The sequence below is a fragment of the Octopus sinensis genome, linkage group LG19, assembly GCF_006345805.1.
Source record: "Octopus sinensis linkage group LG19, ASM634580v1, whole genome shotgun sequence".
NCBI lineage: Eukaryota > Metazoa > Mollusca > Cephalopoda > Octopoda > Octopodidae > Octopus > Octopus sinensis.
This window is the reverse complement of record NC_043015.1, coordinates 20,169,117-20,188,171: the sequence shown is the minus strand read 5'-3', so window position 1 is coordinate 20,188,171 and position 19,055 is coordinate 20,169,117. Positions and strand designations below refer to the sequence as shown.

The 19,055-nt window shown below is 38.8% G+C and overlaps 1 protein-coding gene across 4 annotated transcripts in view; it reads left to right on the top strand.

Moving 5' to 3' along the window:
* LOC115222307 overlaps positions 1-19,055 on the top strand; it is a 78,726-nt gene that overhangs the window by 21,040 nt on the left and 38,631 nt on the right. The window contains exons 1-2 of one of the 4 annotated variants that reach the window (XM_036511418.1): positions 8,636-8,641; positions 13,181-13,187. The exons of 2 other annotated variants lie outside the window; for them this stretch is intronic. Coding sequence is in view for 1 of the 2 variants with exons in the window: in XM_029792487.2 (XP_029648347.1) it covers positions 17,733-17,769 (37 nt within the window). In the remaining variant the exon portion in view is untranslated. Of the gene's footprint in view, positions 1-8,635; positions 8,642-13,180; positions 13,188-17,504; positions 17,770-19,055 lie in introns of those variants that run through there. One more of the 4 variants, XM_029792487.2, reaches the window with a different exon arrangement.

The window sequence follows — 19,055 nt, the reverse complement described above, 5'->3', positions numbered from 1 at the left end:
AAATAATTCACACTCTCGAAAAAGTATTTCGGCAAAATTTCATTAAAATATTTTTGTGTAATATATGAAGAAACAAAGTCGGATAAAGTGCTGGGGCACAGTAATTTAACACAAAAACATCAGTCAAAATTGTGGGAAGATAGCCTTATATTAAAATGCAAAATCTGATGATAAGGTGTGAGTTATGATGTCACTGTGTACAACTTAAGCATTCTCAAGAGAATTGCTTGAATTAATTACTATTATCAAGGAATTTAAAACAAATGCAATAATTTCCTCCATGATTTTTTTCTTGCTCATAACTGTGACAGCGCTCCTCAGGAACGTGAGTTCGTTGTGATCTCTGAACAGTTTTTAGTCGGAACCAGAAAGAGAAATATGACTTGAGAGTAAATTTGGTAGACAGAAACTCTGGAAGACCGTCGTATACATACGTACGTACGTACTTAGGAACATATGAGTGTACAGAGAGATCAGTGTGTCTGTCTGTAATCGTAATATGACTGAATAATTAAGAGGATCGCTTCGCAACCACGCGGCCCTGGGTTCGATCCCTTTGCTTGGCATCTTGGATAAATGTCATTTTCTAAAGGAAACTGGTACTTTATTCTATCGACCCCGAAGGGATGAAAGACAAGGTTGACCTTAGCGGCATTTGAACTCAGAACATCAAGAGTGATAGCAAATAAAAATACAGGGCAGTTTGTTCGACGCAGAGCTGTTTTAGCAAAAATTATATCCCCCACCCCCGGGCTGATAAATGCACTGGGTCCTATAAAAAAAATGTAGCACTTCGTCGCTTATGACGATTGGGGTTCCAGTTGATCCAATTAACGGAAGAGTCTGCTCGTGAAATTAACGTGCAAGTGGCTGAATACTCCACAGACACGTGTACCCCTTAACTTAGTTCTCAGTGAGATTCAGCGTGGCATAGAGTGTGACAAGTCTGGCGTTTTTGAAATTCAGTTACTACTCATTTCTGCCAGCTGAGTGGACTCTGAAGCAATGTGAAATAAAGAGCCTTGCTGAAGGGCACAACACGTCGCCAGGAATTGATCTCATGACCTTACGATCATGAACCGAATGCCCCTAACCTCTGAGCCACACGCCTTCACACTGGATCCTTTAGTATTTATTTATTGACAGCAAGCCACGACATACATCGATCAGAATTGGTCCCCTAGACTTGTGGGGCCGAGTGTGCCCTACCATAAAATGGCACTGGTTCCACGCTCTAACGATTCTGCCAATCTATCAGCCTTGACCCGAATTTTGGCTCAAGATCAACTTTTTGATAAGAGGAGAGCAGTTAACTGATACCATCGACTCCCTCCCCAGTACTTGACTGGTACTTTTTCAACCCTCAAAAGGGTTGAAAAAGTTGGCCTTGGTGAGATTTGAACTCAGAACGTATAGAGTCGAAGCAAATACCACATGCATTGTTTCGACGCTCTACCGACCCTGCACACCCACCGTCTTACAGCTCTTTAGTTAATGTGAAGACAAAAAGTTTACAATGTAAACTTTCAGACATGGGCAACCTTTTTCGACAAACGGGCCGCATGATATTATGGCTCATCGTTAGCGGGCCGCAGTTTTCCCATGATTGGTTTATGTCCATATTCTTTTTTGTTTTTTTTCTTGTTTTTTTTTTTCGCTTTGGGGTTGAAAAATTTTAAACCATCTCTTTTGCCGAACTGCTGACTTACAGGGACAAAAACAAACCAACACTGGTTGTCAATCGGTGTGGAAACAAACTCAGACGTGCACACGCACATGCACATACACACACATACACACACATTTGTGTGCATATGTGTGAATATGTATCCGCGACGGGTTTCCACACAGTCTCCGTCTTCCTAATTCACTCACAAGGCAATGGTCAGCCCGGAGGTGTAGCAGAAGACACTTGCCTAAGATGCCAATACCACGTGGTTGTGAAGCAAACGTCTTAACCATACAGCTATATTTGTGCCTATAAGCCTTGTTAAAAATATTTTTTCAGAACACAAATACCTATTTTCCACCTTGGCACGGCGCCATGAAAAGGAATCTTTAATACCTTTCTGCGTAATTACTGAACATAAACTTTATTGACTTCACAGTGACGAGGCGGTCTTAAAGGTATAAAACGGGGAAAAAATGCAATTAAATAATGTACGGCAATTCTTTAATCTGTACAGTTTGCTCTCTATCTTCGCCGCACATCTTCCTAATCTGTTAAGCTAATAGACAACAGTGTCAACTTGTAAGAAATTCTGCTGGTTTTCGAAGAGCAGCAAACATTTGTTTAACTACTTATCGTTTCTCATCAATTCATTTCACAACCGAAAATATCTAAAGTAATTTTTGTACAGATCACAGAGCGAAAATGCTATCTAAATTTACGTACGAGACAGTCATTTTGACTGACTGTTTGTCTGTCTGTCTGTTATTACTATGTACATCCTTCCTGACGTAAGCTATAGCAGTTTGTACGAACTACCTGCTAGCAATAATGCTCCTTCGAATGTGGAGCGCATTACAGATGCAAGCATCTTAACAGTTATGTAGGTCAAAGTGGAGATGCGAGAAATGAGAACAAGATGCAAAATATAAAGTTGACGATTTTTCGATTTTTTTTATATATGCAACTGAGTTTTTAACACAGCAAGTCCATAAGAAATATTATCTTACGGCAAATATTTCAGTATCTGGCTAATCAAGTGAGCGTACTCATTAAGTATGACACAGAGATGGCTATTCTAATTAAATACCTCAATTACATATACGAGGTTTTTAATAAACCGAGCGACTAATCGCAACATCAGTGAATATTTTATTCACTTTCTCCTTCATAAGAAACGACGAATTCTCGTCCAAGCATATGCTTGGCTGCAAGTACGTAGTATTGAAAAGACACAAAAAGGCTGGAATTCATATGCTATTGGAACCAATAATATCCGCTATTGGAACCAATTTTCGTCTTTCTCTGATAGTTACTGTGTTTTTAACATCGCACATCCATGAGAGATTCTATCTCAGGGCAACTACTGCAGTAACTGGCCTGTATACTTTGTATATACATTAATATGCTATATAGAATGCAGTTTTTATATATTTGCTACAGATAGGGGACCAACCGACAGGTCATGTAAATCACAAAGGTTTATACACTTAGTTGAAAGTAATTACTTTGGGTTACTTCTGGTTGATAAATTTGCTGAGCGATTCTTCGGTAACGAGGCCGGGGTACCGATTGACAAACCAAGACGTTGATGGTTTGCATGTTGTCATTGGTACTAGGTTGTACCCATGGTTAATATGGGCAACTGTTAATGTCGCTACCTTCCAGACTGAAAGTAGAACCACCAAAATAAAACCATTTACAGTAAGATTGGGAAAAGGGTCAATAATACTAAAAAAAAAAAGTTGAGAAATTCTGAAAAACGTTTTGAGTATAGAGTGAAGAAAAGGTTGAGTAGCACTTGAAAAAGAGTTGAGTAGCCTTGGGGGAAATGGTTAAATAACAGTAAGAAAAACTGTTGAGTAACAAGGGAATAAAATTAAATAGCACTCGAAAACGCGTTGAATGGCTGTATGAAAGGAGTTAAATGTACCATGGATAGCTAAGTAGATGAAATGATTATCAACCAACCAAGACATGAGCAGTTCACATTTTATTCGCTGTGACTAAGTTCTCTTTAATGTCTTGAACTGGAATCTTCAAAACGTCAGTTTCATCAAACTGAAATGAAAATGAAAATAATGGTGAAGAAAGTGTATGATAATGAACGGAAAGGACAAAAAAAGAAACGTTTTATCCAGAGTCGTTATGATTTCGGCGCTTGGAGAATATTGCTCTCCTTCGTCTTGCAGTGTGTCAGAGTAAAAAAGAAAAAGGGAAAAAAAACGAATTCAAGTCGGTCGACTGAAAATGTTGCACGACAAAGGTATAAGAATGGTAGGAAAAACATGAACGAACAGATACGGAATATTAAGAAAGATATCTTTTGAATAGAGACAAAGAAAAACAAGGAGAGTACTAGCGTTAGACGTATATACATGTGTGTGTATGTGTGTAAGTATTATGTACATATTACATATATATTTACATACACACACACATCCATAATTATGCAGACGATAGGTTAGAGCTAGATGTGTCCAGTATAGAAAACACGTAATAATTTTCTATACTGTAATATATATGCATGTGTTTCTATGCCAAGCGTAATCAAATTTATCTCTACCACTATCTCCGTTTGTATGTATGTGTGTGTATATATATATACACACACACACACACTGAGATGTGGCATGTGAGTATATATATGTATATATATATATATATATATATATATATATACATACATACATACATACATACATACATACTTACTTTCAGATACTCTCTCTTTCCACCTCCCCCCCTCTCTCTCTCTCTTTCCCTTTCCTTTCCTCCTCTCTCTCTCTCTTTCCCATATTCCTTTCTGTAACTATGGCTGTGTGCCAACTTAGAATACGATATTTTTTTCCTGTGATTAAATGGACAAATACTCCCTTCCCCCACAAAAAATGTTAAAGTTTCCAATTGGGATCATATTGTATCCGCAACTCATTAATGCAATAAAGTGGAAATAATGTGATAAATCTATATTTCGTCACAATTGATAGGAATTCAGTCGAAAAGAAAAAAAAAACAGAGAAAAAAAACATGGTCTGATATTTATATTTTACTTTTCACAGTTTAGCACGTTTTGCTTTCATACTCATTTTCTCTTTCTCCCTCTCTCTGTCTCTCTCTCTCTCTCTCTCTCTCTCTCTCTCGTGCATCTGTATGTATATAATGTATATATGGAGGCGCAATGGCCCAGTGGTTAGGGCAGCGGACTCGCGGCCATAGGATCGTGGTTTCGATTCCGAGATCGGGCGTTATGCGTGTTTATTGAGCGAAAACCCTTAAATTTTCATGAGGCTCCGGCAGGAGGTAGTGGCGAACCCTGCTGTACCCTTTCACCACAACTTGCACTCACTCTTTCTTCCTATTTCTCTTGTACCTGTAATTCAAACAAAGGAGCCAGCCTTGTCACACTCTATGTCACGCTGAATCTCCCTGAAAACAGCGTTAAGGGTACACGTGGCTGTGGAGTGCTCAGCTATTTGCACGTTAATTTCACGAGCAGGCTGTTCCGTTGATCGGATCAACTCGAACCCTCGTCGTCGTAACCGTTATATATATATATATATATATATATAACGGGAAGCTTTATGAAAATAGACAAAAGACGAAGGCAGGTGGAAAACAAACGAACAATTGTATTAGTATGGCGCTCAGGAAATATAAATAAAACAAGTCTTTAACGTTTCGAGCCTACGCTCTTCAACAGAAAGATACACAGAGAGAAAAAAAACACAGAAAGAAGGAGAGAAAAAAAATGCGTGCAGTAGCTAACGAATCAACATGGCGATCTGATTTCGGCCAGAGGTCAAAGATCAAACATGAGACGCGAGAGCGAAATAAGGGGAGATAATAGGGTTGATAATATGGTTGAAGGACCAGCTAATAGTGCGTAGGAGGGGTCTGGACGTGTGTATGTATAGGGTTGGTGTATGTATTAGTATGTATAAGTGTGTGTGTATGAGAGAGTGTTAGTGCGTAGGATTGGTGTGGACGTGCGTATGTATGGGGTTGGTGTATGTATTAGTATGTATTAGTACGTATTAGTATGTATAAGTGTGTGTGTGTGTGTATGAGAGAGTATAAGTGCGTATGAGGGGTCTGGACGTGTGTATGTATAGGGTTGGTGTATGTATTAGTACGTATTAGTATGTATTAGTTGGTGTATGTATTAGTATGGCACATCATATATGATGTGATGTGTGAAGTCGTGTGGTGTAGTGAGGAGAAGAGGGGGGAGGAGAGGGGGGAAGAGGAGAGGAGGGGGAGAAGGAAGGGGAGGAAAGAGGGAGAGGGGGAGTGAGGGAGCAGAGGGAAGGAGGGAGGGAGAAAGAGGGAAGAAGGGAAGGGGAGTAGGGGTGAAAGGATGAAGGACTGAAGAAGTAGGGGTCGGGGGGAAAGGATAGGTGAGGAGGGGGGAGAGTTGAGACCAAATGGCGTATAAGAGCGAAGAGAGAAGATTAATTCCCGTTCACGGCGCAAACGGGAATCCGGATGGCCTCTGTGTAAGGACAAACCGAACACAGATAGGTGTTGCAAGGAGTGACCGGTGGAGCGGAAATGGCGTGAGACGGTGTGTCGTTCGCAAGGTGGATGTCACGAAGGTGTTCCGCGAACCGGTCAGCCAAGCGGCGTCCCGTTTGTCCGATGTACAAGGAATTGCAGAGAGAGCAAGAGATGCAATAGATAATATTGCTGGAGGTGCAGGTGAAGGAGTGGATGATGGGATAGGGTCGATGGTGGGTGCTAGTGAGGCGGGTGGTGTTGGAGAGGTAAGGGCAAGTGCGGCAACGTGGGCGGGAGCAGGGAACGAGCCGGGTTGGGAGGTAGGGTCAGGGAAGGAGCTATGGACCAAAAGGTCTCGAAGGTTGTGGGCTCGTTTGAAAGAGGGGAGGGTCGGTTAGGGAAGAGGTGTGAAGTGGACGGGTCGGACTGGAGATGACGGAAAGCTCGAAGAATGGTGCGTTGGAGACGTAGGGTCGTGGGGTGGTAAGTGAGGGGAAAAGGGAGGCGGGAGACTACAGGGCGGGTTCGGGGAGAGAGAGCAGATACACGGTCCACGGACCGTGCTCTGGCAAGGGCGGTGTGGATAGTGGTGAGGGGGTATCCACGTAGGGTGAAGTGGTGAGCCATACGTTGAGACTGAGTCTCAAAGTCATGGTCGTCACTACAGAGCCTACGTAGACGGAGGAATTGGGAATAGGGGATGGAAAGCTTGGTGTGTTCTGGGTGGGAGGAAGAGAAGTTGAGGTATGAGTGTGAGTCTGTGTGTTTGTAGTGAATGGAGGTGGTAAGAGTGGAGTGAAGAATGCTAACCGAAATGTCGAGGAAGGAGACAGAGGTGTTGGAGATAGTGGAAGTGAAGTGGATATATATAAAGATTATTTGCCAACATAATCTGGCAGTCCCGGTTGGGATGAACATTACTGTTGTTTTAGCCCCATATATGCGTATGCATTTATTATATTAATGTTTAGTTTGTTTATATTAATGTCTGCGTGTGTATTTATGCATATATTAATGTTTTTATGTCAAGTTTTATTATACAAACAATTTAACAGTGTGTAATTATATCCTTTCTAGAGTAGAGAACCTAAATAGTTGTTTTACGGGGCGCGGTGGGGAGTTGCAAATGGTTAACGTCCGAGATATAAACGTTAAGAAAGGTTTTAAGGATGCTGTCGAAAACAACCTCAAAGCTCTTAGTGTAGATGTTGAAGACTGGGAGCAGATGACAGAAAATCGATCGGTTTGGAAAGAAGTGTTTGTAAAGCATTTGAAGCACGGAGGATTAAACAATCTATTTTGAAACAGGACTTAACTTCAATCGGGGACACATTTCTGCCTAAAAATGTTTGTTACATCTGCAGTAGAGTCTGTTTGTCTCAAACCAGGCTTGCTGTCGTTGGTCGTATGTAAGATCTCACGACGGTATTTATTAATTGAAAGATGACCTTTTTCTGTGAAGGAAGGGCAACCACCATGTATGTAGGTATGTACGTATGTGTACATGTCGTATGTCTTGTTTTTTTATTTTTACTTGCGTGGTCTGGAAGAAGGGAGCAGCGTCCACAGCCTTCGTAGGTGTTTCTAGACAGGTAAAATCCATGCCATTAACACCTTTCTTAAAGCATTGCATATCAACACCTGCAACAAAGATATTAGTTAGGGGTGAATTCCAGGGAGATGGCATTCAGAGAAGGATTGGATGTAATGATTAGTGCAGAGTGTACGTGAAGGAAAAGTTGACCACGTCGAGGATGGTGAAAGGAAGAAAGACAAATGAGTGGGAAATGCCTGAGCTGGGAGTGGAGGCATGAGGAGCAGAGGCCATTATACATATATCCTCGTTTATCGCTGATTCATACATCAATTATCTGAGATAACACGGTTCGTTCAAATCTGGACCCTGTTATGCTTGTTATGAATGGATCTGTGATAACGTATTGGCGTTCAATCAAAGGTTCAGCCTGGATGCGAAATTTTTTTCCCACGCGAGTTCCGGATCCCAGTAATGAACTCATTTGCATACAGCCAATCAGAGCAGAGCTACCTTTATCCTTTCTAGTCAGCACCGTGCATTCCTTTCTCTTTCCCTCTCTACTGGCAGACAGCAACTTCTCCGTCCTCTAACAACCTGTCGAGCAAACGAATAGATATATGTAAATAATACTTCTTCCTTCTTGGTGTTGATCCTTCTATGTTCACCGGTCACTCCGACGTTGGTACATTGATACATTTGCACAAACTGAATTGCTGGAGATATTTTATTTTTTCCAGAAAAATGTTTTTAAAAAGTTATAGAGGTTTAAAGTTTGACCCTGTTTCCTGTATAAACTTTAAACCTGTATAACTTTTTAAAAACATATGTCTGGAAAAAATAAGATAACTCCAGCAATTCAGTTTGTGCAAATGTATCAATGTACCAACGTCGGAGTGACCGGTGAACATAGAAGGATCAACACCAAGAAGGAAGAAGTATTATTTACATATATCTATTCGTTTGCTCGACAGGTTGTTAGAGGACGGAGAAGTTGCTGTCTGCCAGTAGAGAGGGAAAGAGAAAGGAATGCACGGTGCTGACTAGAAAGGATAAAGGTGGCTCTGCTCTGATTGGCTGTATACAAATGAGTTCATTCCTGAGGTCCGGAACTCTCGTAGAAAAACAATTTCTCAGCCTGGACAGCAAATGTGCACCCCAGCGAACTCGGAACGAAGCCTATTTTTCTATTGTGTGCTATTATTCATGTCACTGATTCATTTAATACGGCAGTTTTTTTTAATCAAACAAACGCGATAAATGAGGATACATGTATAAATATATATTTGTGTAAAAGAGGGATAGAATCTGTGTATGTACAATAAGCATATTAAATTAACATTATGAATATATATATATATATATATATATATATATACATATACATATATATATACTGGAATAGTTACATATACGACTCGACGCACTTATACTGAAGGAAATATACACATACACCACCATTCGCTCATTCAAGCGCATGTAAGCACACATTATCATCACCATTATTATCATTTAACGTCGAATTTTTATGCTTGCATGGATCAGACGGAATTTGTTGGAGTAGATTTTCTACGGCCGAATGCCCTTGAGTTACCAAACCCTCACCTGTTTCCAAGTAAGGTAATATTTTCCCAGAACCAGACATTTTTTTCAAGGAAAACTGGAAACGTACAGCATCTCTTGTATGACGGTAAAACTCGTTTACAACCATCATATGACGTCAGAGCAAGGGTACACACAGACACATGCGTACGTGTGTTTGTTTATGTGCGTGTAACCCTTTAATTATCATTACTTCCAGATCCATTCTGACCCGGAACGGTAATTCCAATCAGGGTCCCATTTTGGGGTGAAATAAATTTCCCAGAAGTTAAAGGGGGCTCCCGTTATTTTTGACTGAACCCTGAAGAAGGTAGCTCTTCTAGAAGAAAGATCCTCTAATATAAAATAAAAACTTGCAGTCAAAATAGTACCCGCCATCTTGCAATGCTTATCACATTCTGCAATCACGGCTTCCGAGCGCAAAACATCAATTCCCAAAAGCATTGGGTGCTTTCTTTAAAATAATCTGATAAAATGAAAATTCCAGATCGGGTTGAGATTGTAAAATTAGGAAGATTCAACAAATTAGCTCCTTACAGTCAAGACTGGTTTTATATATGGGCTGCTTCAGTTTGCTGACATTTTTTATATTAAATATCCCGTTAGTGTTGGAGCATTCACAAAAATAGATGGAGGACGCTAAAGAATTGGTAGAGTCATTTTTGTCCGGCTTCAGCTTCCATTGCCCGACGTGTTTTACAGGCTGTGGAAAACTTTAAGTTTTCCGAGAAAGATCCCAATGGTGGTCACCGTTTAACTTCTCATGGTCGTCGGGATTTAGAGCGAATTGCTTCCCAGATAAAGTGCAACCAGCTTTACCACTGGTAATGTTACTCATAAGAAATAAAGTCTATAAACGTGGGATCTACTATGGCGGCCGAGAGAGTGGCAAAAGTGTTGTACAAGCTCTTGCCACTTAAATCCCATGGCGTTCAGAACTCTATAGTTTTTAGACGGCTATCATCTGACAACATGAGACAAGCATCATGTACGATGGTTTTATTTTAGTTCTCGTCAAACCCAAACCAAGTCTAAATCCAAATTCAAAGTGTTGTGTGTGTATAATACGCTTGCTCATATTTTTATCATTAAAACATTGCAAGTATTAAATATACAGACACGATATACACCATGTAAAAATTTTAACATCTGTGTCTATGTTAATAAACCATATTAGATAAAGCTATGTAAACGTTAATATGAGATTGATAAAGAGCCAAAATCTCATCTGATACACTGACAGGGCTCTTGTTTTTGATATGTTCAGAGTGAAATATTTCATGATAGTTCACATTCAAAATATTAGCTGTTTTAGTGCGTACGTGTGTGCGTGTTATGTTTACATATGTTTAGTATCAAATGTCCCATGGGTAGAATGTTTTAATATGATTATGTATAAACAAGTATTTTATAATTGCGTGTGTGAGAGAGAGCTGGTTTGTGTATGAAAGTGTAAGTGGTTGTTGCATAGGTATATCTTCTTTTTACGTGTAAGATTGAGTGCATAATTTCATCATATATTCCTTTATATCTGTGTGTGTGTTTATATGCACAGAAACGTTTTGGCCAAAAGTCATCTGACAGTAAATCAAAATCCAAGATTTAATTCCAAGATTTATTTATGTTATCTGAATACGAATCATCGTGAAAATTGTTCAAACTGAAATCCTTCTTGAGCGACTCATTTTTCCATCCGAGTCAATACAGAATTACAGATGGTATTTATGGAATTTTTGATTTACTGTCAGGTGACTTCTGGCCAACCCTGTATATGTATAGATGTGTGTGTCCGTGTGTGTGGTGAAGGAGAGACACACACAGACAGGAAAACATGTATCTACACACACACACACACACACACACTTATATATTTCTTTATTGCCCACAGGGGGCTAAACTTAGAGGGTACAAACAAGGACAGACAAAGGGATTAAGACGATTACATCGACCCCAGTGCGTAACTGGTACTTATTTAATCGACCCCGAAAGGATGAAAGGCAAAGTTGGCCACGGCGGAATTTGAACTCAGAACATAACGGCAGACGAAATACCTCTAGGCATTTCGCCCGGCGTGATAACGATTCTGCCAGCTCACCGCCCTAAACATACGCATATATATGATCCCTCTTATGCCTTTCTTTATCTTGTAGAATTGATCCCTTGCAAAGACATCGGGGTTGAAGTTTGAATCTTTTCAGCGCTAATAAGTGTAATCGACCCCTGCACTTATTCTTTGTAAGCCTTGTACTTATGCTATCGGTCTTGGTTGTTAAGCGATGGTTGGGGGACAAACACAGACTCACAAATATATATATATATATATATATATATATATACACACACACACGACGAACTTCTTTCAGTTTCCATCTACCAAATCCAATCACAAGACATTGGTCGGCCCGAAGCTATATTATAAGACACTTGCCCAAGGTGCCACGCTGTGGGACTGAACCCGAAACCATGTCGCTGGGAAGCACGTAGCCATTCCTGCGCCTATATGTATATATATTTCTTTTATTCTTTTATTGTTTCAGTCATTTGACTGCGACCATACTGGAGCCCCGCCTTTCAGTTGAGTAAATCGACTCCAGGACTTATTTTTTGTAAGCCTAGTACTTATTCTATCGGTTTTCTACAGAACCGGTAAGTTACGGGAACGTAAACACACCAACATCGGTTGTCAAGTGATGGTTAGGGGACAAACACAGACTCACAAATATATATATATATATGTATATATATATATATATATATATATATATATATATATATATATATATATATATATATATATATATACATGTATGTATATACGACAGGCTTCTTTCAGTTCCCGTCTACCAAATCCACTCATGAACCTTTGGTCGGCCCGAGGCTACAGTAGAAGACATTTGCCCAAGGTGCCACGCAGTGGAACTGAACCCGGAACCCGGCAGTGTGGTTGGGAAGCAAGCTTCTTACCACACAGCCATATATATTTCTAGATTATTTTTCTATTCTTGGTTTTCAGCTTGAGGCTGTGGCCATGCAGGATATGTATTCATGCGCGCGCGCGCACACACACACACACACACACAACACACACACACATACATACATACACACATACACACACACAATGCACACATACATACATAGAGGCACACTACACACACATACATGCATACACACAAGCACACACACGCACGCCCCACGCATATATACACACACACATACATACTTTCATGCACACATACATACACACATACATACACACATACATACATACATACACACACACTCACACACATACATACATACACACACATACATACGCATACACACATACATACACACATCCATGCATACCTACATACATACACACACACACACACACACACACGCATACATACATACCTATATACACACTCGTACATGCAAATGAAAAACAGTCAATATGTCTAATGCATTAAAAATATACGATTGTTACTTTAAAAAATTCTTCAAATGCTTTGTAATGCCTTCAACTGAACACTTTTAGATGGGCAGAAAATAGTTAATAAAAGAACTTTTAATAGACATTCGTATTGCAAACAACTTTCTGATTCAACCATTTCGATATCCGTCTATTATTTTCTTCTGTATTTTTATATGTATGTTAGGTTTTTTGTGTGTTTTTTCTCTGTGTTTCTTGTTTACTTTCTTTTCACCATGTTTTAGATCGTCTCCACTCTTTCTTTTCTTGTATGTATATCGTTGTAGTTGTGTGTATGTATGTGTGTAGGGTGGGGTGTATCGAAATAGAGAAATGGCGAAACGATTGAAGTGAAGCGTAGAAGAGGGGTAGGTGGGGAGACAAAAAGAAGATGACGATGGTTTAATGAGGAGTAGAGAGTGAAGGTTGCCTCAGTATGGTCGCATTCAATTGCCTGAAACAAATATAGGATAGATATGTATAAATTATATGCGTGGTTGTGTGGTAAGAAGCATGCTTCCCAACCACATGGTTCCGGGTTCAGTACCACTGTGTGGCTTGGGATCGACCAAAGCCTTGTGAGTGGATTTGGTCGACAGAAACTGAAAGAAACTCGTCGTGTATATCTATATATATGTATATATTTGTTTGTCTGTGTTTGCCCTATCCCCTCAGCATCGCTTGACAGCCGATGTTCATGTGTTTAGGTTCCCATAATTAGCGGTTCGACAAAAGAGACCGATAACATATGTACTAGGCTTACAAAGAATGGTTCCGGGTTCAGTCCCACTGCGTGGCACCTTGGGCAAGTGTCTTCTACTATAGCCTCGGGGACCAAAGCCTTGTGAGAGGAATTGGTAGACAGAAACTGATAGAAGCTCGTCGTATATATATATATATATATATATGTTAAAATTATAAATTAGGGTATCTACGAGATACCACCATGCTGAAAATAGCAGCTATGATCTGACTCTAAAACCACCCTAATTTTCCATATATCAGCATGGAGAGAAAACGAAGGCTGAGTAAAAAGCAAGTAACGTTTTGAAACTTAAAATTCATCACAATATATCTCAACAATGCGGACATTTTATTCATCAAAGTAAGAACCATTGCAACCAACACATTTTTGCCAATGAATTACAAGTTTGTTTAATCTGGTAACATAAAAATCTGGAGTTCTGGAGCTGATGAACTCTTTGAACGCACTTTCAGCATCGGTTTGATTTCTGAACTCCTTCTTTCACAAGAAACCATCAAGGTGCTTGCAAAAGTGGTAGTCAGTAGGAGAAAGGTCTGGGGAACAAGCTGGGTGGGGAAGAACTTCGTAGCCAAATTCCCTCAACTTCTGGAGCGTCATTAGTGAAATGTGTGGTCGAGCATTGTCATGAAGAATCATTGACCCTCTTCTGTTGACCAATCTGGGACGGAGGATTAGCAGTTTTTCGTTCATTTTGGCAATATGTTTCTGAAGTAAAGGTTTTTCCGGGTTTTAAGAAGTTATAGTGGATGAGTCCAGTAGTACACCAGCAAACAGCCATCATAACCTTCTGTTTGAAGAGCTCGAGTTTAAGGAAGGTTTTCAGTGCTTCATTTTGGTCCAACCACTGCGAAGAACGTTTTTTTTATTATTGTACAGAATTCACTTTTCATCGCAAGTTACAATACGGTCAAGCAATGAGTCGGTCCGGTTACGGAGAAGAAGCGACGAGCAAATTTCATATCTGCGCATTTTTGATTTTCATTCAAATCGTGCGGTACCCATTTGTCGAGCCTTTTTGATTTTCCGATTGCATGCAAATGGTTGCAGGAAGTTTTTTTTTTGGCTAACATGAAGTTCTTTTACCAGTTCTCGAATGGTTTTACGTGGATCTTTCTCATTGACCGTCATCTTCAAGGCCCAGGTCTCCACTGCGAAATCGTTTAAACCATTTTTGAGCTGACCATTCACTGGTCATTTCCTCACCAAACATTTCGTTGATATCGCGAGCAGTTTCAGCTGCTTTACGTTGGTTTTTTTTTTTTAAGTTGAATAGCAAAATTGTTCGAATTTCGCGCTTTGACAGTTCCATTTCAGATGATTGTAACAACGATTTCTTTATTGCCCACAGGGGACCAAACATAGAGGGACGGTACAAATATGATTGTAACAACGGCGAAAAAAAATCAATGTTAATTTATTGATGCATTTGGGTAAGTCTGTGTTTGTATTATCAGACAATTACAAAAGAATGTTTTTAAAACATTCAAAACTCTGCAAAACTCCGGTACAACTTCTTCAACCTGATATATGCAGTGGTCAAGTGCATAACTTGTCGGGGGAAAAGTAAAAGAGAGGACAGAAATTCAAGTAAGGAAAGACAGCAATGGTAGCCAAAAGTACACACATAGTACACTGGACAAAACATAAAATGAAACATCAAAAGAGCCAAAAAGAGGAAGGGGTCCATAGCTAGATCGGGATTAGTGCTGGCGAATTTAAGGGAAGCATAGAATTTTTGAGGGATGCAGTATTGATGTCATTTAACTTAGTGTGAATCCTAATCCTAAGCCGTGACCATCCTGGTTTTTTGTATGTGTCCACTTGTTTTTAAGAATGCGGGATGCAATCTGAAACAGTCGAGCAGCCAATTAGAGCTAAGAAGGAGAACCTTTAATTTTTTTTATTTTTTAAGTGTCAAGGTTGAATGAATTGCAAATGCCCAAGAAAAAATATTTCCGAAGCTTTTATGATTCTGTCGGTTCGTTGTATAAATGAATTTTTAAAGAGTTAGAAGGCGGTGAGCTGACAGAATCGTTAGCACGCCGGGCAAAATGCTTAGCGGTATTTCGTTCGTCTTTACGTTCTCAGTTCGAATTCCACCGAGGTCAACTTTGCCTTTCATCCTTTCGGGGTCGATAAATTAAGTACCAGTTGCATACTGGGGTCGACTTAGCCCCTCACCCGAAATTGCTGGACTTGAGCCAAAATTTGAAGCTAAATTATAGTAGCGTAATTTACACACCAAGTCACGTGGTTAAGTGGTTTGGGGTTTTGAGCCCTGAACGATTAGAACAAGTGTTCGATTCTCGGAAGCAGCTCAATGTTAAAAACTTGAACAAGGTACTTCATTGCTTCAATCCACTCTACTTGAAATGTGGACCAGCGATTACCAGTGAAGTGAAAGATTCTAACCCTGTCATAAACAAGCGTACCTAACCTTCCACGGGCTTAGTTTTGTGCACTTGGTCACTTGAACGATTCGGAAAATGGAGATAATCTCGACTTAATTCGCCTGTAGACACGAGACTTTTAAAAATTTACTAGTTTGTTTTTGGGAGTTTTTTTTTTCTTTTTTTGTCTAAAGGATTCATTTTCTCTTTCTTCCTCTTCCTCCTCCTCCTCTTCTTTTTCTACGAGTGATTTTAGAGACTTCGTCCGTGAGATGTCTGGCTCGACTTAGATGGCGATGGTCTAAGTGTAAAAGAATTGCAATGTAATTTGTGGTCAGAGGAAACAAGGGAAGATGGGGTGGGCAGTTGCGGGGAGGGAGTAGTGACGAGGGTGGTGGTAGTAAATTTGCGGTAAGGGCGAAAGAGTATTGCTAATGGTGATGGAGTTGTGGTAGTGGTAGCAGTGGTAATAGGCTGATGGTAGTGGTGGTGGTGCTGAAAGATCGTAGTAGTAGTAGTGGTAGTAGTAGTGGTGGTGGTGGTGGTGGTGGTAGTAGTAGTAGTAGTAGTAGTAGTGGGGAATGTAGTGATGTGGTTGTTGTAGTAGTGACAGAATGAAAATATAAATGTGTGTAAATAAGCAGTGTGTGTGTGAGAGAGAGAGAAAGTGTGTGTGTGTGTGTGTAGAAGCCATCAACTGGTATCTAAGCCAGCTCTGCCATAAGTGTCCCTATAAATAGACCACACCTACAGACATAGTTCTATTTATAGACACAGCTTGCTATCTTTTTAGATTCTCCCTTCTCATCCCCTCCACCTCTCATCATCTCTCTCCCTCTCTCTCTCTCTCTCTTCCTCTCACTCTTTCTCTCTCTCTCTTTTCTTCTATACATAGAAACATGCAGATTTGTGTGTGTATGTGTCAAATATTACATAACATATTGGCATGGTTGCATTCCATCGTATATGTATATGAACGTGTGTGTGCGTGTGTGTCTATATATATATATTTTATTTATATATGTATATATATTTATTTATTTATATGTATATATATATATTTATTTATTTATATGTATATATATATAATATATATATATGTATATATGTATATATATTTATATATTTATAGGTATATATATACTATATATAATGTATATATATTATATAATATATATATATATATATATATATATATATAATGTATATATATATATATATATATATATATATATATATATATAATATATGTATATATATATATATATATATAGAGAGAGAGATATTAGATTAGATTATATATAGTATATTTATATAATATATATTATATAATATATATGAATATATATATATATAATATAATATTAGATTAGATTAGATTATTTATATATATATATATATGTGTGTGTGTATATGTAATATATATGCATTCACACATACATAGAGTAATTTTATGTATGTCATGTGTGAGATTGATAGAGTGAAAGAGAAAGTGTGGTAGAAAAGGATACATCGTTAGGAGAAAAGAAACAAAAGATAACGAGAAAGCAGAGAATAACGGTAGGCAAAGTAATAAGAGCAGTGGTTATGATAATCACAATGGTGATGGTGGTGGTTTGCAGCAGTAAGAGATATAGAGTGACGAAGGTAACTCTATCCATCTAACAAAAAAAAAAAGAAAAACCTGACGTAAAACAAACCGTCATTAATTTCTGTTCAGTTGTGTTCAGTGACAAAATTTTCTCTTGTCGTCAACGACAGAAGCCGTATAAATACAAATATATATTGGAGTGTGTTCGTGTTTGCTGAATATTATGGTATTGAAGCGTCAAGTGGATAACTTATTCACTGGTAAGTTATTTCAGTCGCTCAGTTTCCAAGTGTGTCTCTTTCGGCTTTATTGAATTGTTAAATCCGTCTTTCAGGACTGAAATCCGTTATTAAGGACTTTCTGGGCTCAGACCCCGACGGTCATTATTTGTGAATTTTTAAACCTTCTTCTCTGTCTATTTTCATTTTTTTTTTTAAATAGATGTTTGGATGTTTTAAACATCAGATTCAGAATCCGCAAAATTAATATTTTTATAATTAATAATTTTCTCTTTGTTTTTAATTAGAAACAGGTGTGTGTGTATTGTGCGTGTACGTGTGAGTATTTGCGCACATTTCTATTTGTGCATTTGTCATTGTGTGTGTATGTGTATTTTTTTACATTGCACTTATATTTGTTTACATGTATCGGTGTGTGTGTGTGTGTATACATTTGCACATGCGTGTGCCTTTTGTGCATTTTTTGTTTGTGCATATCTGTTTGTGTGTATTCGGCTTTATGAATGCGTCTCCATTTACCAAAGTGTGCGCGCGTGCATGTTTGTTCATTCCTTTGTTGTCATTTATGAACGTGCATTTCGTGTGTATGTGTGCATGTGTGTAAAGAGATTAACCGGATTGAATGAAGAAGGATTAGAATTTATCGCACACCTACTTCATAACTTCGAGGAAAAAGGGAATTTTTTAATGAAATTTTCTCCAAATGCTATTCACATGGTGTAGATTACGGTTATAGAATTTAATGTGGAAAGGTAAAAAAAACTGGTTGCGCGCACACAAATATCTACAAAAATTGAAATTCTGAAAAAGACTGATGTGTCAGTATGTATGTGTGCGTGGCCATCAGTTTTTATTTTTCACATTAAATTCTGATGTCGTAATCTATACCATCTGAAAGTTATGAGGAAACAAAGTCGGCTCGCGTGAATTATCCGAAACTTCCCCCTCCCTCTGCCCCTCTGAAAACATTTTTCACACAGATTCTGAAATAATCAGAACCGACACTATGTAAAAAGTATTGGTATAACTGCTCACCAAAAATACTCATTTTTTGTGTAAGTTATGAGGAAACAAAGTCGGAGTAGGGTTACACCTACACTCGTGCCGAAATTATAAGGGGTGATGGTAGGGTTAATGATATCAAGAGATAAAGGGCCAAGCGGGACTGTTAAATGGTACTAGAACGAACTTGGTTATAAAAATATACATACATTTTATATATTCATTTTTTTATAATAAATGTTTAAAATTTTTTTTTTTCCCAAAATGAAGGTCGGCTCAGGACATAAATGGTAGAGTTACGCCCC